Below are 23,372 nucleotides of genomic sequence, written 5' to 3' on the forward strand. Positions count from 1 at the left end.
CGGTGGAGCCGATGGCACAGACTGGCAGCCTCACTTCCATCAGTTTACTCCAGGCAGCTGTGGCTACGATAGCAGCTTACAACCACCGAGAGTGGAGTAAATTAATAATGACTACAGCGTAACAAATTGAAAAGCTTGTCAATGCTCGTAAAGCGTAGTACATTCGTTGTTGCTGCTGCTGTTTCAGTAAATAGGCAATAGGCTATTTAGTCTGCAAACTGTCCAAATTGAAAGTGGTGCGTGTCAGACTTTGCTCATAAAATTAATAAAGATTGCATTCTGTTGTCCAAGGGGCTCTGGGGGACAGAGCGAGAAGGAATTAGCCACTGGAGCATACGAGATAAGGCGTGCGTTATCTAAGGCGTTTAAGGAGATTCTGATTGACTTGAGCAAAAATACGAGATAGAGAGAGACAGAGGGAGAGAGATGGAAAGAAGAAATAGAGAGAGAGAGGGAAAAAAGAAAGAGAGAGAGAGCAAGGGAGAGAGAGGGGGGGGCAGTACGGAGGGAGAGAGCGCAAGAGAGAGAGAGAAGGAAAGAAAGAAGAAAGAGCGAGAGGGAGTGCAAAAGAGAGAGGGAGGGAGAGAGAGTGTGTGAGAGAGAGAGAGTGTGTGTGTGAAAGAGAGTAGGGAGAGAGACAGGGAGAGCAAGAGAGTGGGAGAGAAAGAGAGTGTGAGAGAGAGTACAGAGGGAGAGCATCAACTCGTGCGTTCACACTTGCGGTGTGCGCGAGCAGAGAAACAACGTTGAGCATCATTGCAGCGCAGTCGCCTCAGAGAAGAGTGGAAAGAGGGGAGACGTACTTTTGGTTCAGCGCGCGTTGCAAACCGGGAGTATGCCCGGGCTCTCGTTGGCCGTCTGCACTTAAAGTCGCTGTTTGTTTGGAAAGTAACAACAATGCACTCCGCTGGAGACAACTAAGCTCCAGGAATGACTCACCGGGGCTGTGCGCGGTAGTGGTCAGTCAAGCTTTTCTCACCACAGCCCGGTCACTCTGAACCACAGCGGTCACCTTCTCAAATCATGTCTCCACGAGGAGCACCACGGTGTTTCTGAGAGAGAAAAAGTAGTGAAGGAGTCAAGTGGCGGTGCGAGCCCGTGATCCAGAGCAGACATCTCTCCTGAGCCTCATGCAGGATGCCCGGGGAGCGCCGGGGAGTCCTGGTCCAGCTCAGCCCGACTTCATGACGCTCTGGGCGGCCTCGTCATGCGTCTTCTGCCCGAGCCAAGCGCACAGTCCCTTCGGATCCTCTTTCTTTTCATCTTTGTGATGGGGGTGACCCCTTCGCCGGCTCTGACGGCCGGCTGTCCGGACAGATGTGTGTGTGACGACCAGTTGGTGGTCCAGTGCGCGGGACAGGACTTGACCCTGTTCCCCAACGACCTGCCCCTGGCCACGCGGCAGCTTATACTTTCCAATAACCGGATAGCAGAGCTGCCCGCGCTGCAGCTCAACTACTTGTCCGACCTGGTGTACCTGGACTGTAGTAACAACTCTCTGACGGAGATCTCGGAGTCCACTTTTGGGAACCTGCGTAAACTCGCATACTTGGACTTGTCATTTAACGCGCTGCTCCAGATCGAGGACCGGACGTTTGGACCGCTGTCGTCTTTGGTGATGCTGCGGCTCACGGACAACCCCGGGCTCAGTGACATCCACCCGGACGCCTTCTCGGAAAACATGGCGCTTCAAGTGCTAGACGTGAGCCGGAACAACCTGACGGTACTGAACATCAGCAGTCTGATCGCGCTGCCCGCACTGCGCTCTATGGGGCTCAGCGGGAACCCGTGGAGGTGCGACTGTGACACCGAGGACCTGTGCCTGTGGGTGCAGATAGAGGGCTTCAAGTTCCAAGGTCAGTCTTCAGAGCGCAGATAATAATGTCTCACAAAGGTCATCTTTGGGTCATGGGCTGATAAGGGTCAAAAGTAAGTTTACAAAGCAGAATACAGGCTTCTCCAAGTCAGAGAGTAGAACAAAACTGACAATACCATAAAGCTTTTTCCATAGGCTATTGGAAATATTGTTAAAGCTATTCGGGACATTTCTATTTAGATTGTGATGATAGTGATAAGCTACAGGAAAGGATTAATTTTAAAACACACTGCTGTATTAATAACCCATAATGACTCATTTTGAAACGATATCCTCAAACAACTGTGTCAATAAGAAAATTCTTCAAAACAATTGTCTACCTTGGGGTACACTGACAAAAGCCAGGCTACCAGTCCACACCACCAACCACTCACTCACACATTTTAGTCATCCTGGGTACATCCTTGTACATGTTTTTTGTGGTAGGGGAAACCGATGTACCCGGAGGAAACCTACACAGACACGGGAAGAACATTCAAACTCCAGGCAGAAAGGCCCTGCCTGGCCGGGGATCGAACCCGGCACCTTCTAGCTGTGAAGTGCTATAGCTTTACCGCTGTATCACCTAATAAATGTGGGTCTATGGATTGTTGTAATGTTATGGATTCATGTTAATGTATTTCAGAAAGGAGTCCCCATGAACTTTGAGAACCCCCATCATTCTGGCTGGTCATCTTTGAGTCGGCTGAGTCGCTCACTTAAGCCTAATTTCAATCTCAGACTTCTCTCTAACTCTCCTCTCCAGTCCCTCGTGCGTCACACAGGACACTCTCTCTCCAGGGCTCACGCTGAGCTCAGAGCTAATGGTTTGACCTGGGAGTCAGAGCAATCTCCCCTCCCTCCCCTCCCTCTGCTCCCATCAGTAACGCGATCCTCCCCAAACTGCCCTCGCCTCTCTGTAATGACTCAAGTTTACCTCAACAAATCAGCTCCATTCTGTGGTATTTACTTGGAAACCAACCAACAACACCACTTTATCTGCCCCGAAGAAGCGCAGTATTCAATTATCCGGCTTGGTAACTGGATGATGTAGGCCTTTAGGAGTTAATTGAGTCGGGCGGCACGAGCTGGTAAACTGGGCTAGGTCTCTTAACAATGGGCCTTTCTTATAATAGCAGCCTGAACAGCCAGTGTGATCTTGGTGCATTGTTGTGTTGGTCCTGAAGGCAGAGATAATGTTGTGTCCTCGCTGTGCTCTCACAATAGCTGTGCACCTGTGGGCTCTGCACGGGTCCCACTTAGACAGTTGAGCTCCAAAAAGCTTCTGCTCAGGGTTTTTAGGGCTGCACAATTTGAGAAAATATTGCAATACCCGATGGCTGTATTCAGAGTTGCAATGACAATATTATTGCAATATTAAAATAAACCATTTAAATACAGTGCAATCCATTAAAGCTACACAAAAGCTTTGTCTCTTAAATGTGTCAAAACAAGACTAAAGTGAAGCTAAATAAGAGGACTAAAACTGAACCAAATAAGGGGGCATTCACAGTTAATTGATTCGTTTGGTCGGAAGGAAGTGTTTGCGGCTTCAGTGTGGCTGTGGTTTACATACTGCACAAAAAGGGACTGCCAGATGAAAGCCGCTAACATTTAGCAAGACGCACACACACACCCTGGCACGCTTCCAAATACTTTTGCTTCTTCAATGTAAATGTGATCATCAAATTGATTATTGAATTCTGCGCGCTGCACACAAAGTGGCATATGACAAGATATTCGGATTTGTCAGGAGTGAGAGCCAAAGCATTTGTGAAAAGGGAAATAGCAAAAGAAAATCATTATGTTCAAATGCAGAAAATCCAACAAACACAGCGTCAGATCAATCGTTGTTTCCGTGGAGAGTAGGTTTAGTTTGAAAAAAGCATTTGAGCAACCACTGATCACAAGTAAAAGTTTTAGTAATGGCAAAAATAGAAGTGTGGAGCCTAGTCAAGCCACTGTATTGCAGGGTACTTTTTGTTACATTCACTCAAATACATGTACTTTTAGTGTTGGTACTTCTTGGAGCGGGAACAGGCCACCGTTTCTCCATACTGAGATATGTTCTTTCCTGAGCTTAGACGAGTTGATGCGTAACTGTCTGGTCTTTGTGTGTGCGCTCAGTCAAGCAAAAATACCAAAGATGTTGTTAGCATTTAGCTTAAGTTTAAGTTTAATGGTTTTGTATTGCCCAATATCACAACAGAAGTTGCCTCACAGAGCTGCATCAAACATTAAGGCAATAAAACAGAGCAATAAATATGACCATTTAAAGTTCAGGTGAATGAAGTATCCAGGCAAATATAATGTCCAATAAGCATCGGCAGCAGGCGGCGACGAGTGGCGCGGGTGTCCCCTGTCCTTAGACTCTCGAGCAACTTTAACTTGAGTAATTTGAAGCAATAATTATCTTATTGAGAACAAATTGATGATTCTTTCCATCGTGTTGAAATATCTCAGTGACAAAAGCATTGTGTTAGCATATGAAAATAATCTTATTTTTGTATCTTACCTAAAAGTTGCAGCTAGCTATTGCAGCAACACAGAAACATAAACCAGACTTTCACGTTCAGTTCTCAAGTAGTGTTTTTACTTTTTTCCCTGGCTTTTTACCTGAGTGAAACCATTTGAAAGTAACGTTACTCTTTCTTGGGTAAATATTTTGGCTTCTGCTGCACAGTTAAGTAGTATATCGAGGTAATAAAATGCGGAAAGAGCCGAGGTAGCTGGAAGACGACAGCCGTTCATTCGGAGGTGGTAGTCCCTGGAGTTGCTATTTACTGTCACTTTTGCATCACACTCTCACACATTTGCAATGGCCACGGCACAGTCCACTGCTCAGACAAGACCCGAGGCTGTGGGGCTCAAGTTGTGTTGAGCTTTTGAGTAGCCATATTCAAAAGGATGCTCCATATGGACACTTCAGCTCTTGCACCATGTCTTTGGCAGAGCAGTGATGCATATGCAGAGACCTATATAACCGGTGCACAGGCATTGGGGGCAAGTGTAGTTCACAGGGGGTAACTTTAAAACAAGCCAACAAGCCAAATGCAGTGTACAAACATGTGAACAGTTCGTAACCAGACATAAAAGAATAACATGAAGCTATGGGAGCTAGGTCTATAATATATTACTTGGCTTGTAACGCTTGGAAAAGATGAGCCATGTGACTGTGAGCAAAAACACTGTCTAGTGTTCATGATGTTTGTGCGTGTGGTGGTCCGTGATGGCCTGACTCCTGCCTCTGAGCGCTCTGAGTCTAACTTCCCGGGACTCCAGCTGTCGCTCCCTCTCAGTGTGAGCCTGAATCAGGTGAACTGGACATGTTTGTTGTTTATCTGCTGCCTCCGATAGAAGCATCTTCACTCACTCTATCCAGGTCAAAGGTTAACTTCCACAGGTGAGCAAAGAGACGCTTCTGACAGACTGAAATGGAGTTGAAGGTATTGCAGCTTGAGTGTAACGTCAGACTTGTGGCAGTTATAGTAAGAAATGTAAATGAATGCCACATTTTCTAAATCAGTTGGAAATTAAAGGGAGGGTATCGTGCAAAATCTACTTTTTAAAGCTTTTTTTTTTTACAATGTTGTTCTCTCATCAAAAACATACCTGGAGCTGTGGTTCAACAGACTTGCACATCTTTGAGTAATCTTTGAATCTTCCCCAGTGCTGCTCAGAAAAAGCTCCTCCTTCCCAAAAATCTCACCCTGAGGTCCTACATATCCAGGAAATGCTTTCCTCACCTCTCAATATATTGCTAAGGTTAATCCACTCATCACTAAATGAAAACAGTCGTCATAGCTTCACAACAGTCCCATGAGCAGCATGGACAATTTGGAAAGCACGGCGAGGGCGGGGTGGGAGGGGCTTACAGTCAGAGTGTGTGAAAATCAGGAAGAGAAACTACTGGATATGTGGCTTCAGCTGTTTTGATCAACATGCGTAGGTGCTGTTCAACAATTATTAACGACGATGAACGAGTGTGAGTATTAAAGTAAATCTTATGCAAGAACTTTCTTCTAAGATGGACAACTCCTGTACGACTGAGAGCCTACACAGTATTTTTCAGGCATGTAGAGCTTTAATGTTCAACATTTTAACAACTGATTTTCTAGCTAGTTATTATAGCCTGAACAAAAAAACAACAACTCCATAACATCCCTGTAGCGTTGCAGCTATGTGTTTTTCACTGGCCTCTCAATATAACACCCCAATTATAACGAAGAGGTAAACCTGTATACATTAAGCCTGAAAGTCACAGATTTTGCATATTTCAGCTGAAACTATAAGTTTTTGGCTCTGAATGTGTGATGCCATCATCCTCAGCTGCAGAAACAGCAGCTTTGCCTCGTCAGCAAACACTGCTCTTAGAAACTGTTCAAGATACACCAGAGCTATTTAGCAAGAAAAGCTATGCATTCTGGACGGGAGCGAGTTTTCATGTTGGGAATAGCTCAGTTCTGTTCTTTTTACTGTTTGACCACCGAGGTGTAAGATCTGCCCATGTATACGAGATTATTCTGATGCTTTAATGATCATGTGAACAACTGTAGCCTTGTAATATTGCATAAATATTGTGGTGGTAACAGGTAAATGGCTGATAATAACAAGCTCTAACAAGGCCAGGCGTCAGGGACACCTGCGCACGCTGTAATCATTCCTCCTCGTGCTTTAGTCCTCAGTCCGCACTCTTCTCTCAGTACAGGATTCACATTATACATTCTACTTTTTGATGGATAAGATTTAGGTAGATCAACAATTGTTCTGGGATTTTAAACGCCTGGTTAATCTTAATGGATCATTTAAAACAAGATATTGTGACATGTTATGGCACTAAAAACTACAATTCCTAAATTTGTGTGAAGGTAGACATTAAAGTTTCATTTCACATTCCCCATTGAAATTTGTCCTCACCCTGACAGCACAGAGTGTTGAGCAGGGAGAGACATCCGACAGATTTACGGAGCCAGGATGTGAACCCATGATGCTGGGGACACTAGTGTTTTGTTGTACGTGCAGCAGCTTTACCCACTCGACTACAGGCTGAACTTGTCCGCTGATATTTGACACGGAGAATTAACCTTGGGCACCTGGAAGGAGCCCACCCAGGGAGGCAAGATAAGATAAGACAAGGGCAGAAGAATTTTCAAAGAAAGGCCCCAGTCTGAGAGAACCTACAGTATGATGCAGGAATAAACACTGCATAGATTGAATAGCGATAGAGTAAGTGAGAGTGACTTCCCCCGTAAAGTTCAGCGCAGGCTAACTGAAGCTCGTTCATGCTAGCAATTTGGGTTGGGTTTTTGGAGCCCGGTCCTTTATTTAGAATAGGACGGTGTTGTGCGTTAAGACAAATTCCTGGAGGTCAGAATGACAAGCCTGTGTTCAATAATGAGTTAAAGAGGGTAAAAAAACTTTTCTTGGAAATTCCATTAAAGCAAAGAACTTCCTAGAGCCATTTCCTATTAGTGGTGCAGCGGTCAGCGCTCGTGCCTCTCAGCAAGAAGGTCTCGGGTTTGATTCCCACCTGGACGGGGCCTTTCTGTGTGGAGTTTGGAGTTTCTCCCGTGTTTGTTTAAGTTTCCTCCAAGTACTCCGGTTACCCCTACCACTAAAAATATGTTCAATAGGTTTCCCTCCACTTCCCACGGCTAATAGCGATGCTATGTCCATGTTTTTTCACAGACAGTGTGCAGGAATGATAACCACTCAGCCACCGTGATGAATTTATGTTCACACTAAAAAGTGGAAGGAGTCCTGACCACTTCAAAACTTCTCTACAACTAAAGTCACAGTGCAACACGTTTGTAAACCACGGATGAATATTGACTTCATCATTTGTAAAGCATTGTAAACTTGACAAAGCTTATGCAATCATTTGTTAATGCACTCGTGTTGCCATAGTAACGCTGCACACCAATTAATTATTTTCCAATGCTTTACAAGAGTTACCAACTTCTTTTTTACAAAAGTCCAACTCCCTCTTGTTGTATGACTGGCCCTTCTACCCCACTTTGACAAGAATGGCGTAAGTTTCATGTCCCGGGGCAGTCATGAGGGTATTATAGGTCCAGTGCTAGGGAAAATATTTGGGCGTCTCTCCATTCTGAGGCACACAGCCAAAGCAGAGGCCACACACGGGCCAAACGTTTAAATATTCATAGAAAGAAACCGGAGGTCTATGAGATCACAGAATGAAGCGGAGGAAGCTATTGTTCCTTCATTTATGCAAGGGCAGAGAGACAAAGGCGGAGATTGACAGCTGGAATTGGTCAAATAGATTGAGATGGTTGTCAAAACAAAAATAAATGGGAAAAGAAAATAAAGTGTGTGAGAGTGCGTGTGTGAGGAGTTCCCAATCAACCTTCTGACCCAGATGTGTCGCTCAAATTTAACAAAATACAAACTTTAACAATCAATTAAAAGACAGCCATCCAAAAAAAAGAAACTAAACAAAAGCATAAACCAGGGCTAAAGCGGAAATACAACGGACTAAAATAGGGCAAATCCAGGCTCAAGACTAAGCTAGTGCTTACAAGGGGCTAATTAGGGTCAAGCATTACCAGGGTTAAAGTGACTGTGCCTGTAACATAATACAATGTGGACAGTGGACATTTAGTTTTATGGCTAACCCAGAAGTGTACCCAGTCAGATTCCACTTAATCTCATCTTCAGATGTTCGGGGAAACTTGGAGCCATCGATTGAACTCATACATGACGGGAGAAAAGGAGAGTTTGAGTTCAGCGTACCACATACAGTGTCCAACATGGAAGAAGCATTTTTTTTTAAAGATTGGGAGAGTCATTTAGCAAATTGTGGGACTCATGACACTTTGGGCCCCTGACCATGCACTACAACCAAACCTCTTCCTCAACATGCCCTGGGAAAGATACACTGCCTGACCCCAAAAAAAAAGTAATTCCCATATTTCGTTGGATCTCCTTTAGTTTTGATTACAACACGCATCCGGTGTGGCATTGTTTCAATACGCTTCTGCGGCGTCAAAAGATCCAGTGTTGCGTTCATTTTTCTGTGCATCTGCATCTGGACTTTGTGGTGGCCAATCCATGTGTGAAAATGATGTCTTAATTCTCCCTGAACCACTCTTTCACTATGTGAGCTTGATCAGGTCGTCAGCTGATCTCATTCTTTGGGCACAGAGTGTTGCTGAACCTGGACCTGACTAACTGCAGCAACCTCAGATCAGAGCAGTTAGTTAAAATGAGGTGGCGACTTTTTTTTTTTATGGTCAGGCAGTGTATTTGCAACCTTGTCTATGTCCTTGTTATGTTTCTGATTGTGTCAGGAGGAGCATCCGATGTAGAAATCTGCCAAATCACCGCCTTGTGACATCTGCTAACGAAAAGCCAATCACAAGATAAACTGGCATAGATAGTGCTTATTTGTTATCAGTTGCCTCAAGCCCCAATTTACAAACTCATTAAGGCCTTCATTATGACACAGAGCCATTGATTCACAGGTATAGACAGTTCATTATTTATTACCTGGCAGCCGGTCCCATCTGCTGTGGCATATCAAATTTACCTGTCCCACTTACGGAGCTGCGCTGTATGTTTTGTGTCTGAGCGCGTTTTCTGCTCTAAGATCGATGGGCTGCTCGAGTGGGAGTGTTTCGGATGTCGTCACCTCGGGCAGACAAACAATAGCAAATAGCAGTCGGGACGTGTGTGGAGATGACAAGGCAAACTGAAGGGCGAATGGACGGGCCTGGAGAGAAACTCACAAGGGGGATATGAGAATAACATGCAACATGTACCACTGAGGCAGAACATTAAATCCCGGTTATGGTAATGTGATTGGGGAGGACAGCCGGCCTAATGCGCCAAATTCTGCAAAATTCACTTGTGTTTGTATCAGAACGATGAAGCTACTTGGCTCTAGGTTTCAGTGGCGAAGTGGATGCCACGTGTGTCTACTCCAGGCCTAGGACTAAACAAGGGTCAATTTGCTGATAGCCATAGGTAAAAATGTGAGAAAATGTTTAAAGTGCTTATTTGTGAATGAGGTGAGATATGATGAGCGGGATGTTGCTTATCTGACCTTCACTCCTCTTTGCTCATGCCTTGCCAGAGGAGGAAGCAGGAGCCTATAGATGGAGAAACACATGATGCTGGTAATCTGACTAATGTTGCGTTGAGAGCAGAGAGGTGTGCAGGCGTGTTTTCTGAGCGCGATGTGATGGAGGAAAGGTCAGCTATTCTTAGTCTTTTCTAACCTCACTGTGATGAATTTAGCGGCCTAACTGTTTTTCATTCTTCGTGGCTGAATAATGGACTTTTTTTTTTTTTACAATAAAAGTCTCTTAATGTAACTTAATGGTTTTGAATTGGGATAAACATGCCGGCCTCCTCAAGAAAGTTCAGGTTTATCTCCATTTCGAATAACTGTGATCTCGACATTGTGGCCTTTGTGGCTGAGTGGTCAGTGCTCTTGCCTCAGAGCAAGGTCCCAGGTTAGATTCCCAGATTGTTTGGGCCTTTCTGAGTTGACATCCTCATGATTTCCCAACACGTAAATCGTCCAGGTTGCCCCATGGCGTTGAAGAATGGGTCAAGGCAGAGGACATATGTGCTTACTTCAAACTGGTAAAGATCCCATAGTTTTATACTGAGATGGCTGACAGGCCATAACTTTGCTTGCAAGTTCCATTCTTGTGGTATTTGTGAGTTCACAAACACAAGAATCTCCTTGTGCTGCCCTCGTTGATTTGAATCCAAACCAACAATGGTTTTAGCCAATCAGGAGGCAGTATTCCGATGAGTGGGCGGATGGAAAAACACAAGGTGCTGCTGAACAATTGATTTGTTTTGATGCTTGGTTGGGAATATTTGTAGTTGTGAACCTGTTCATTATGGCCATGAAAACAATTTGGATTCTGATTGTCTACATTGAGGTGAGCTTTATGCCGTCAGCAGCAAATGCAGCTCCCCCGGAACAATTTAAACTAGGGCAATCCCAAGCTGATATCAATAATGTTAATCGCACTGTTATATCAATCTGGCTCTTGCCAGGTTAGACAGGCCAGAATTTTATAGAAATTGACTTTTGAAACTTAGTTTTGACCTTATATCTCCAATTAGGCCTGTCCACAACAAAAATTGACTTGAAGCTTAATGTCAAGTCAATCGTCTCATATTTTATATCCAAAAAGGTTGACAATATGCAAAATAATAAACCATATGAAATAATGGTAACGTTAAACATTTCAAAAACGTATTATTTAACACCTGTCTTCCATCTGAAATTAAAATATGAAGATGTTGCCCCATTGCTATCAAGTAACTGCATTGTTTATGCTGTGTTCACTTGCCTTGTTTTGAGCCTTCACCCTCCCCTCTGTGTGAGACCTCAGCCACACTGGTTTCCATCTGCAGCAGCATAATTAATCTGCCCGTGAACAGTGGGGTTACCCAGTTTATGATGGTGACGCTGTGCCCTGCAGCTCCAGCCCCAGCCCCCCATCATCTGTATATTTAATACGGGCTCACTGTAAACATATGTACACAGTTTTATTACAGGGTCTAGTATTCATCGCACTATCCAAATGATTTAGTAGAGTTGCACGATTTGGTTATGTGAGTGGATTTAGTTCACTGTGCACATTTAAAACATGGAGCAATATCATTTGAGAGAAGACTGAAACATGAAGTAGAGCCTAGACTACAGGGATAAGGTTTTTTAAACAAGACCCTATGGAGACGAAATATGTTCTTTTGCCATTAATTGTACAGCCCTATATTTTAGGATGGACAAATGCGTAGAGGAACTTTATAATCCACTGATTTAGTAAAGCTGGCTGCCGTTATAGTAACCCCTGTCATTGTTTGGAGCGCATCCAGGTGGTTATTTGAGACGGAGACTCACTATCAAAAAGCCAGAGAGGATTTTCTATTGAGTTCATTGTGACTCCAAAATGCATTCAGGTCATGTTTGCATTATTGATTGTCATTGCATCCACATTGTTTATAAACTTCATTTGTGTCTTAGTGGCATGAGGTGCACGTGTCAGAGTTTAGAGCTCCCAGATTAACCTCTTAACCCCCGCCTTAACCAAGCACATTTTGTACCCAAGCCTGGTCTTACCACACCCTCATACTCATTAGTGAAATGATAATTGACTGGAGTTTACTGATGGCTAAGGCCAGGCTAGCTTTACTCAAATCTAACAGCCAATAAGCCAGTGTAATGACTCATTTGAAAGCTAAGACCTACAAAACTGTTCTAAACTAATCTTTTTCCTCGCTTTGTTGCCACACATTTTTGTCACTTTTATTAACTTTTTTTTTTCATTGTTTTTTTTGTTGCTTTTTTTCCACTTTTCTGTTACTCTTTGTGGCTTTTTTGTTACGTTTTTGTCACTCTTTTGTTGCATTTCCATACTCGTTTTCATGTCATTTTTGTTACTATTTTGATACTCTTTTCAAGAAGATTTTAGATTTGGATCAAATCAAACTGGAGAAAATGTGCTCGGTCCAGGTGGGGGCTAAGAGGTTAAAAGGTTGTGGATTCAATCCTTGAGAAGAATGTCAGAATGTCAGAATTCCTGGTTACTTCTGCTTCTTCAAGTTAGAAGATTTGGTGACTATTTTTTGATTGATCTCTGCATCTTTGTGAGTATGTGTAGTAGGTAAAAATGTGAGAAAATATTAAAGTGCTACATTTGTGAATGAGCTGAGATATGATGAGCGGTGCACAGCGGTTATACAGTGCACAGTTTGCAAAGTATCAAAGTGGTTTATCATGTGGCCATGTCACCTTGAGAATGGTCATAGTATCGGAGGCTAAGCTGGTTGGACCTGGTCGGAGGGTTTGTTGATCCAGATGTTGATCCAGCCGTGGACTTGTTAGTCTACCCAAAGGGTGGCTGGGACAACATCTGTAGCTCACATATATGAGTGATTAAAACAATCTGGCTGGGTGACTTGGAAAGCACAATACAAATTTGATTCCCAATCCCTTCCATACCTTTCTTTAGTCAATCTATAAACTATACTCTGAACAGCATCAAGTAAATGAAAGCTAGAGAATCAATACCTTATCTATGTTGTGTAGTAGTACTATGTCTTTTTTTTAAAATGCTATAAAATCTGGCTCAAGTAATAATATAAAAACATTCTCTAAGAAAATAACATGCTCCGCTTCCTTTGTAGTATAATAATGACCATCAGCGTTTTCTGTTTGTGATAATGGCTCATATCTATCCACCCGCTGCAGAGTTTTCAGTCAATGCTGTGAGTTGCAGTAGAGCAATATCTTAACTGCACTGCACCAAGCATGCAAAAAGGTGTCAGGCTTTGTAGCAGCTATTAAGGTGCCTCCTACTCTCGCACGCACTCTTTAACCTGAAAATGTCCTGAGCATTATTTCTCCATAGGATGACTGTCTAAAGGCTGCATACTTACTGGATGTAAAAGGGAGCTTTAGAAGTGGTTTGAAGTGGTTAACTCCCTGTAGACGCACAATCAGAAAAGATGTCGAGGCTAGTGCAAATTAGGGTCACTTTTAGCTCAAGTCTCGGGAGTAAATCCTCATGCTGTTAAATGAAATTGCATCTTTGAGATCCCTGAGTCATAACCGGAGCACCTTATGGGGACATGAGACTATGGACTATAATGTAGATTTGGGCCAGACTAATAAAGTGGACATGCACAATTTACACCTGGGTACAGCTGTTTTTTATCTATTAGTTGGGACAATGCATTTTCAGAGCAAATGTAAGTTAAAATACTAATATGCAGTATTATAATTCAAGTTCCATTCTTGTCTATAATCTATAATCGAATCTATAATCATTTTGTTACTTCTACTTCAAAGCAGAACACTTTTTGAGCACGACTCCCCGCACCTCCTCAACCTATGCGCCTTCGCACTTTCAGAGGCGATGAGGCATACTGTATTTAATGGACGCGAGATTAAGCAGGAGAAATTAGTCCTGTGTAAACTGCGGACAAAAGCTGAAAATGTCAAGGGCGGGTTGCCAGATTGAGTGCTTTCTCAGCCTGAGTGATGAAGCGATTGGAGAGAAAAAAAAAGACGATAAGTGACAAAGCAGCAGACGGTGACGGGAGACTGAAGTGAATCATCCGACGGCCACCTTCCTCTGTGTCCTCCACCAGGACGCGAACGATTTTCTCTCATCTGGGATTATACGCTTGTCCAGAGATATCAGCTATCTCGGTTTGAAATGGTTTCAATGTCTGTCAGAAAAGCAAATTCCAAGCAAAACATTTTCGTTAGTGAGCACGTATCAAGCAAAGTCTCTTCATGGCATAGCACCTACTTCTTTGACATGGAGCAATACTTAGAAGTGAGTGCCATATGAACCATCGCGGACACTGAGAACCTCAGGGAGTGGTCTTCTGCTGGTTCCCAGAGTCTGGACTAAAAGCAGTGAGGCTTCATTTCAGTTTTATGCTGCTAAAATTTGGAGCAGTCTTTCTGAACATGTGAAACAGACCTCAACTCTGAGAATGTTCTAATCCAGGCTTATATTTAGTGACATCATTTGCCTTTTAAATGTGCATTCAACACATACTTCCTTTCTGTAAAGCACTTCACTTTGTGTGCAAACTGAAGGTGTAGGTGTAGAGGAAGGTAGAGGATAAACTGATGTTGTTAAGGACCTCTGATATAGTCTAGATGTATGTGCGAAGCTCAAATACAAACAAGTCACTGTTGTCAAATGTATATACTGTATACTGCTTTTGTATGTTCAAAACCAGCCCCGGTTTTGAACATAAATCTGAAAATGTAAGACTCACAGATGTAAGATTTACTACAGACAGGACAGACACCAACTGCTTTAGCGCTTTAAAATAATTTAAATGCTTGAGTGATCTATACTTCATCTCTAAAGTGCACGCCACACTCCCACACATTAACAGTATGGAGATGTACAGTAGCTGTACAGTAATAGACTGGAAATATGGCTTGCCTTTCACCTTGTGCAGATGCTGCGATTTGGAGACTGTTATGGGCTCGCAGTGATTTATGTTTGAAATCATACTCATTAGAGCCCTAAGTTAGACCCTGGATGGAGGCATCTGTCACAGTAAAACATCCTCATGAGGGGCTTTTATTACGTTACAGTCCTCTGTGTCATGGAGGTGTGGAGTGATCTTACATTTTAGAGTGGCCAAGGAATTTTGGCAATGTTTGCTGTTGGTTTTTGAGAATACTTTGCAATATTATAACACAACCTTGTGTATTTGAAGAAGAAATCTAAAAATATGCACTTAATATATACAACCTTGGAAGGGATTAGTTGACTGGAGTCTGCCCATAGACTATTGAATAAAAAAAGCATATATCACGTCATTTGGAAATAATATCAAGATCAAAAAGAGACATTTAAATAAAAATAAAAAGCCACAATTTCAAAAAGGACCAATCTGACCAGCATGTTTTTGGAGGTCGGGGAAACCGTAGCACCCGGATGAAACTGGTCTGGCTTCCTTCAGTCTCCTCTGAGTGCACCGCCGCCTGAGTTCATCCCTGTTTCAGAGCGTGGTGTCCTGCACTGGTCAGCTCCTCCTCCTTCCTCTTCCTCCTGTGCAGCTCCCTCCGTCTTTCACCATCTTCTGGGAAGAGCTTAGCAGTTAAACTGCTTTAGTCTCCAGTGAACGTTCATTAGCCAGAACAACAGAAGGCATGTGTGGCTTAGCTGTTAGTCTTGCCTGGATACCTCCTTGTTTGTCCCTTTTTTGTTTCCTGTAGTGCCTCCACTGTGCTGCAGGTGTGGGAGACTCTTGGTGCCTCAGTGTCTCAGAAGAAGAAATTTGTAGGTTTAAAACATATTTAGCTCTTAAGCTAGCTGTTTGTTTTCTTTTAAAAAGCTGCTTTCTTCAGGACCATTATGGAAAAAATCCACCAAACCCCACAAAAATACAGCAAAGACATACAAAAGCATCCAGTAAAACAGTGTGGAACAGAGAAACCACTAATGCAGTTTGCAGAAAGAGGCAAAAAGCGCTGCTGTACTTAGAGAGAGAGAGGTTGCTGCTTGTTTACACGTTGCAATATCCCTGTAACAAAACCTTTAGACAAAGAAGCCTTAAGAAACCTCTTTGCTTTCTTAAACAAATGTTATTAAAAAGTAACAATAACTAGTGGCAACTGGCAAGACACATTTGTATGTAGAAGTGCATGTCTATTGTCGCCCAAATCCACTAGATAGTATATTATATAGGAATTGTTATTGGAGTTGACAATCTCTCGGCCCGTCACAGTTTCTTTCCTGTGCATCTTAATGGATTGTGCCATTACTGTATATGAATACAGCTTTCCGTTTTCAATGCTTTTTCCCCCCCTGAGCACTTTGCCTTAATAGTTGTCTGAATATTTTAGTGCAAGCTAAAAGAAATCCTTTTAGGAGATACAGGTCATCCTAGGACACTGCATCAAAAAAACAACCGGACTAGAAACTTTTTCCTCCATTTTGGCCCTGGCTCTGAAGTCCACATCAAACGCTCACACCACCTGCCAAACACTGAGGGAGTTTAGACGCTCCTTTTGGCTTTGAGTTCAGACCAGCACAATTATACACACAGCCAACAATGAGAGACTGGATTTCTACAAGAGGCAGGTGGAAACAGTGGGACAAACTCCGGAGCATTTGCCCCGGGGATACTTTGAGGAAAAGGTTCGGCACATTTGGAGCAGAAAGGTCGTATAAGGTGCAGCAGACAGGGCAGACATGCATGAGAGGCACACCTGGCAGGTTATGGATAGCAGGAGGACCGGGCCAAAGCCGCACAGATGGCGAGAGAGACTGACCCAGGGACCAGAGTGAAGAGCCAAATTCATCCATATAAACAGTGGAGGAAAACGGTGATGGGGCTCGGAAAAAAGTGGCCAAAATGGTGCAGTTTGTAAACAAGCAATGAACTGGGTGAACTATGGTATAGCAATGTATTAAAGCAGAAGAAAGTTTGAAAAATGACAAAAGAACAATCTGAGCGTTGTAAGGCTTTGAAGTACGATATTAAACTCTGACTTGACCACTTCTGCATTCATCTTTTTGGAGACAGTTGATGAAATAGGCCCCCAAAAAGTTGCCACCTGTTAACTAACTGTTCTAATCTGGGTTTGCAGAAGCTTATTGCGACAATGCCACAGCGAGTGCATGCACCAATCCAAGCTAAAAGTGACCAAATATAAGAGCGTCTAACTCTGCTGACATTGCAATTAGGCTAAACCAAATATATCGAGTACACAGTATTTCAAGAATTCAATCTGGTTTTCATAGCAACAACAGACTGTGTACTATTCTTTGATCCAGACAATAGAATGTCAGGGTAAAGAAACATCTAAACGATTAGCAGACAAATAATTATTCTTTTTTGATTCATAGATGTCCATGGATAAACTGAGCATCATATTTAAAGCTAATAATGAATCAAAAAACGCCACAATGATGACCTCCTCCTGTCTTTTGTATTGCCCACATTCCTCTCTGCTTTTTCACACTGCTGTATTGATTGCAATAAGCTACTTCAGGTCCTGCACTTCTTGTAAAATTTCGGTGTATTACAGACATCTCATCCATCAAAACAGTGCTAATGCCTCAAAGTACAGCTGATATTAAGCTTTTCATAGTCTCTGAAGCTAATTTGAGACTGAGTACATATTGTGCAAAAGCCAAACTTGGCTCTGTGACTGGAGCTGGATTCCAACTGGGCAGCGCTGGTTTCCTCCATCTTGATCTCCTCTTAAAGCCTGGCACGTCCTCTGTGGAACATACATCATCTCTCCATCTTTCCAGCATCACTCATCCACATGTGCAGACCTTTGGCTCTACGAGGCCATCAGCGCAGTTTAATTAACAATGCGAACATCTCTAATTTATAACACACGGACACAGAGAGGACGCTGACAGTTCCATCTTGTTTTAAGGTAAAAGTACGAACAGTTAAAAAGCATACTGCTCGACATTTAAAAAAAGTTGTGACACAAAAAAGGATCACACTTTCTAATATTTGGTTGGACGCCTTCAGATTTGATGTCAGCGCATATTAACTGTGCAATTGCTTCAATAAGCTTCTGGAATGTCAAAAGATCAAGTGTTGCATTGATTTTTCACCCAGATCCCACCCACTGCACAAAGCCTTCAGCAGCACATCCCAAAGATTCTCAATGGGGTTAAGATCTGGACTCCCTGAACCACTCTTTCACAATATAAGCCAATGAATCCTGGTATTGCCATGGTGGAATATGCTGGTGCCATAGGTGAATAAGTCAGACCGTGTATTACTCGAGCATAAGCAGAAAAGCTTCATAAAACTATTACTGAACAGATACAACACTCCAATTTCTCCTTTCTCTGCAGTGAATTACAGGCCACCCCACTCGCATGCAGGTTCATTTAAAATTGACTTGGAATATATTGCCGCATATTCAACAAATATAGGGATATGGCCATAATTTGTATTTAAGTTTACCAGAACACTAAAATTGAGATTGTAAATTTGACTTTAGTTTTAAACAAAGTGACCCAGCCTTGGTGCAAACTCAGAGAAACAAAGTCTGGACACACCCCTGCCACTATACTATACTGACTATTCATTCTAGTAACATAGCTGCTGTGACTGCTTCTCATTAGTACATATTTCAGTGCCTTTTTACAAATAAATACTAGATCAAAGCATGTTGTTTTCCATCCACCTGGTTTCTATGCCTCTAATTGTTTAAAAATGTGTCCCTGATTACAACAGCGCAGTCGAAGCGATGGATCACCAGATAAAAACTCCAAAAGGCCGTGCACACTCTCCCTCTCTCCTCTTTGATCAGTCTGTTAGACACTCACCACTGCACCCTTCTCTCCCATTTTTCTACCAATTAAAATGTGTGACGCCACAGAATATGCTAATGCTTCAAACTTACTCTTGCACAATGATCAAAACACACAAGGCAAAAACCAACTCTGTTTTTTGAGACTGTGGATGATTTAAATTCAGGCACATTTACGGCGCGAGTTGTCGTTACATTAATATGCATTGCCCCATTCAAAAATAAATCAATACTTGAAATGAAATGTATCCTCCATTCAGGTCGGGTCGAACATTTGCTGAAAGTGTCCTGCAGTTCAGTTTGTATTGGCCTTTAGTCAGATCATTCAGAAACCATTTTTTGGGATAATTTGAGCTGGATTTGGGACAAAAGCCTGGATTTCCGGACTGTCTTAAATTGCTCGGGACGTCTGGTAACCCTGGCTTCACCCCCTGGTCAACCTCTGAGTGTGAGTGACAAACTGGCAATGGGAAGATGTGCCTTGGATGGTCCTTACAGCCAACCTCTGGTGCCAAACTAATGAAACAATATCAAATAGAATCACGCTCTGAGCCCATTTTGGGGGATTTGCTGATAACATTTCAACCTGAAAGGACTCACAGAGACAGAAAGGCATTAAGAAAGTTTTATTGAACGACCACGAATCATACTTGGGGCTCAGACCCCGGCGGAAGATTTATTGAAGGAAAGAGTTGCACAGCGTTGATGAACGATAGCCGGAATCTTCTGGACACTGGGGGTGGTGGAGGATGAGATCCGGGGAGACCAGTCAACGAGCAGAGCCGAGGAGAGGCCGGGCGGACAAGGGGTGGAGGAGGGTCGCAGCACGGCTGGGAAACGCTGAGTGATTGACCCGGAGGCTTGAGTAGGGGATCATGAGCGATGAGTGGCTGGAGTGGGAGTGCTGCGGTGATTGGCTGACGTGAAGGTGCGGCTTAAGCTGGGTCTGTGATTGGATGATTGGAAGAGCTGTTGGTGGTGAGGCGGTGAATGAATGCAGCTGGTATGTCTTCCAGGTTGAATTTGCGCAGAAGCTTCATTAATAGGTAGTTTTGTTGCTGATTTTACTTAGAAAATTGACTGAACGATGGGTAGACAGATCCCAACACACTCCTAACACCTCAGTTCTTCACAAGGATGAGTTTATATTCATGTTTCTAAACTTTCTGGAGGCAATCGTTCATGATTGATAAAAATGCTTCATAATTACAGACACTGTGCACAAATGTCTTCTTCTACAATATTCAAATGGTCAAAACTAATTGTATTCCACTACTTGAATAAATAATAAATAGTAGGATCTTTGAAAAGAAGTTGTGCATGCGTTTAAGCTCCAGCTCCAGCCTCTCTGCAACTGGTTCAATCTCAAATCTTGCAAAAGTGTTAAAAACAGCTAAACATCTATTATTCAAAACATTATTGTCACTGCGTTTCCCGGTCTGCGCGGCGGCTCGCCATCGCGCCAGCTGATTATCATATTCCTCATTATGGGCGACCACAGACGTTTTATCAGTGAAAACACTCATCTCCTTATCTTTGTTGCCTCTGCAGGGTGATTTGTCGGAGTATAATGGCGTTGCATACAGACGGGTTGCCAGGTTGATGTGTCGAGATCACCTTTTGGTGCGTGTGTGAGCGCGGTGCGCCTGTAGAATAATAATGTTGCCATGTCCTAGACTCCTGCATTACTCAGGAGGAAATCCATATCGTCTCCGGGGAGCATTTATCAGTAAGGTTATCAGAGCTTTTTTAACTTGTGCTTGTGTGGGTCCAGGAGATAAATCTATCAAAGGATGTCTGCCTTTTGTTCATGTTACAGCAATTTCTCAAGATTAATTGCATTTAGCTACAAACACTGATTAATCTATGATATAGCATTACTCATTAAAGTGGCAGAATAAACTAATTTCTGCTCCAAGACCTGACCTCAGAAAAGAGCGCACTCACCTGCAAAGTAATGATGCTTAGGTACGGCAAACAAATGCAGACATCAGTCTTCAGTCATTTATGAAACAAAAGGCATTCCTTTTGTTACCAGACCTTTGCTCCCTTATCGCACAATCCAGTTTTTCAGTGTAAACACCCAGCAACAGCCAGCACGGTGGTTAGTGCTCGTGCCTCATGGTCGTGTAGTGGTAGTTTATTTCAGTCAGTATCTTCACACAGACACCATCAACTACAAAACTTGAAACAATAAAGCAATGACTGAAAAGGGTTTTGGCTCAAGTGAAACATTTATCTAAAGCCAAACCCTATTACAGCTTAATTACAACTTAAAGCGCCAAGAGTACAGCAGTTTCCCAGTCGGCAAGATGAGAACAAAATAATTTGTATCAATCGGTTTCAAATTCACCCTAGTCACACATACATTTCATCAATAAATTTGGCTCAAATCAATCAATTATATCGAAAAGACAAGAGTTTATATGTGATTTAGTTCTAGTGCTAACTGCTAATCACATTAGATTTGAACATTTCACTAAACTATTCCATACATTTACTCCTCTGACTGAGACACATCTGCCTTTGGTGTTTGTTCAGTATACTTTTCTGATAAACATGAGTTCCTTTTGGATTATAGCCAGTCACTCTGGGTTTAAATCTTTCCTGAATACATTCAGGGAGCAAGAAAGTCCCTCGTTCGATTCCCATCTGGGCCTTTCTGTGTGGACTTTGCATGTTCTCCCTGTGTCTGCGTATAGGTTTCCTCCGGGTACTCCAGTTTCCCCTACCACAAAAAAGCATAGGACTCCCCTGAAAAAGGGATCCTTAATCTCAGTGGGACTTTCCTGATCAAATTAAAATAAATAAATCTTAATAGTGCTTTGAATCAATGTGCACGATAAACAATCACCAGCTGGATGCACATAGTGGGAAACAGCAGGCGAGGAGCTCCCAGTCCCCTGCTGCTTCTACAGGCAACTCCAAAAGAGTGGGAGGGTCGGTTTAATGCAGAGTTTTTCTTTCAACAGGAACAATAAAAGATACAAGTTTGTATCCAATAAACATCGCAGACGGCAATAGCTAACAGTTCTGTATTTGCTTGGTCTTTCGTAGTTCGCAAACGTTTTCCCCAAAAAGTTACTAACAAACAGAATGAAAAAATTGCATCACTTTCAAACGATCAAAAAAGGCATGTTCACAATAGGGGGCAGCAGAGGGAGGGGAAGAGTTCAGCTTCCCGACAGCCCGATGGATGATTAAAAGTTGTTTGATGAGGCACAGACCAGATCATTACTGTTGAGCCATGTCCTAATAAACAAAAGAGACAACGGTTTTACACAGTCCACTGAGAAGACTGCAGTCCGGTTTGATATCATAATGAGCGTAGATGAAACAACTAGACAGCTTGTGCGGATTAGCTGCTAGGTTTGGATATCGCGGCAGTTTTCTTTCCTCTATTTTCTGTGTCCAGATCACAATCCCATTAACTTTTCAGCAACAAAAATGTGGATCTGCCATCAAAGGTCAGACAAAAACGTAGGACTGTGGGACTGTAGATGGCATCTAGTCCACAAAGATGCAAGAAAACATGATAAAAACATTGCGATTCACAATAAAGAAATATGTGTGCGCTTACTTAAAAGTCAATTTATTCAAACCTGTCAAGTGTCTCCATGACGACTTGCAGCACGCCAGTTGTTGTTGTTTTCTATTGCCAATTAAATGAGCTCCTGTCCTTTTCTCTTCCAGACGAGGGTCAGACGATGTGCCACAGCCCCTCGGAGCAGGCGGGACAGCGTCTGGCAGAGGTCGGGATGCAGCTGCGGGCCGACTGCCACCAGGGCCTGGGCTACTGGGACTACCTGTTCTTCATAGCCATCGGCTTCGTCATATTCTCTGCTGGGACGGTGTCGGCGTGGGTCATGGGCGTGCTCATGGTTTTGTACGAGCGCTACACCAAGAGGAAGGGAGAGCAGCTGGACAGTGACGATGAGTGCGAGGACCGGGGCGGGATGCGGGACGGCGGCGGAGGAGGGGCGGACCAGGGGAACGGGGACCTAAACAAGCCCAGTATGGAGGTGTGATACGGGGTCCGACTCCGGGACGGGAAGGAGACTGTGAGACCAAAGGCTCAAGAGATCGGACTGTGTGTCTGTGGATGTGGCATCACCTCATGCTCATTATCTGTGGATATGTGCTGATATTCAGTATCGTTAGAGCAGGAGAGGGGGTGCACCTGAAGTCTTCCAGTTTGTCAGAGCATGGGAAATAATCCAGTGAAAGAATTTGTTGATTAAAGCATTGCTCATCTGACCAATCATACAGTATGTTACCGGGGTGAGCCATGTGGCAAAAAAGAATCATACATTTTCCTTTTAGAGAAATATTTTGTGTCCCACTTGAAAGATATAGCATTACAGTATTACATATAGTAACAATAAGGGACTTCACCTTTCTAGTTTATGTGAGTGTGAAGAGCGGACAGCGTTAAAGATGACTTTAGGAGCAACAGCAATACGCTCATGAGCAACAGATACACAGTAAAGTCCCATAGACACGAATGATCCATGTTTTTGCTCAGTCACTCCACGGTGAGGGGATCTGTGTGGGCAGACACCAGTCCGTGGGTGAGTATGTGTGGGTAATACAACATTCACACCTGCAATCATCATCGCTGCAATGATTTTATCAAATGCAAGTTAGGACTTTATACTGAAACATGAATGTAAAATCAACACTGGAGTCATTTTAATTCGGGAC

General features: G+C 43.1%; 1 protein-coding gene across 1 annotated transcript; it reads left to right on the forward strand.

The window, feature by feature from the left end:
* The first annotated feature begins 698 nt into the window (after positions 1-698).
* On the forward strand, positions 699-22,944 carry lrrc52 (leucine rich repeat containing 52). Its single transcript, XM_079575163.1, has 2 exons — positions 699-1,856; positions 22,362-22,944. Exons 1-2 carry the CDS (start codon positions 1,208-1,210, stop codon positions 22,694-22,696), a joined length of 984 nt encoding a protein of 327 aa, XP_079431289.1. The 5' UTR covers positions 699-1,207; the 3' UTR covers positions 22,697-22,944.
* The last annotated feature ends 428 nt before the right edge of the window (positions 22,945-23,372 follow it).

This window comes from Gobius niger, assembly GCF_951799975.1.
Source record: "Gobius niger genome assembly, chromosome: 17".
Classification (NCBI taxonomy): domain Eukaryota; kingdom Metazoa; phylum Chordata; class Actinopteri; order Gobiiformes; family Gobiidae; genus Gobius; species Gobius niger.

Excerpts from the sequence above, each read along its gene's own strand:
- lrrc52 (XM_079575163.1), top strand. The coding sequence starts at position 1,208 with ATGCGTCTTCTGCCCGAGCCAAGCGCACAGTCCCTTCGGATCCTCTTT. Across the intron at positions 1,857-22,361 it reads AGAGGGCTTCAAGTTCCAAG|ACGAGGGTCAGACGATGTGC; the intron begins GTCAGTCTTCAG and ends TTTCTCTTCCAG.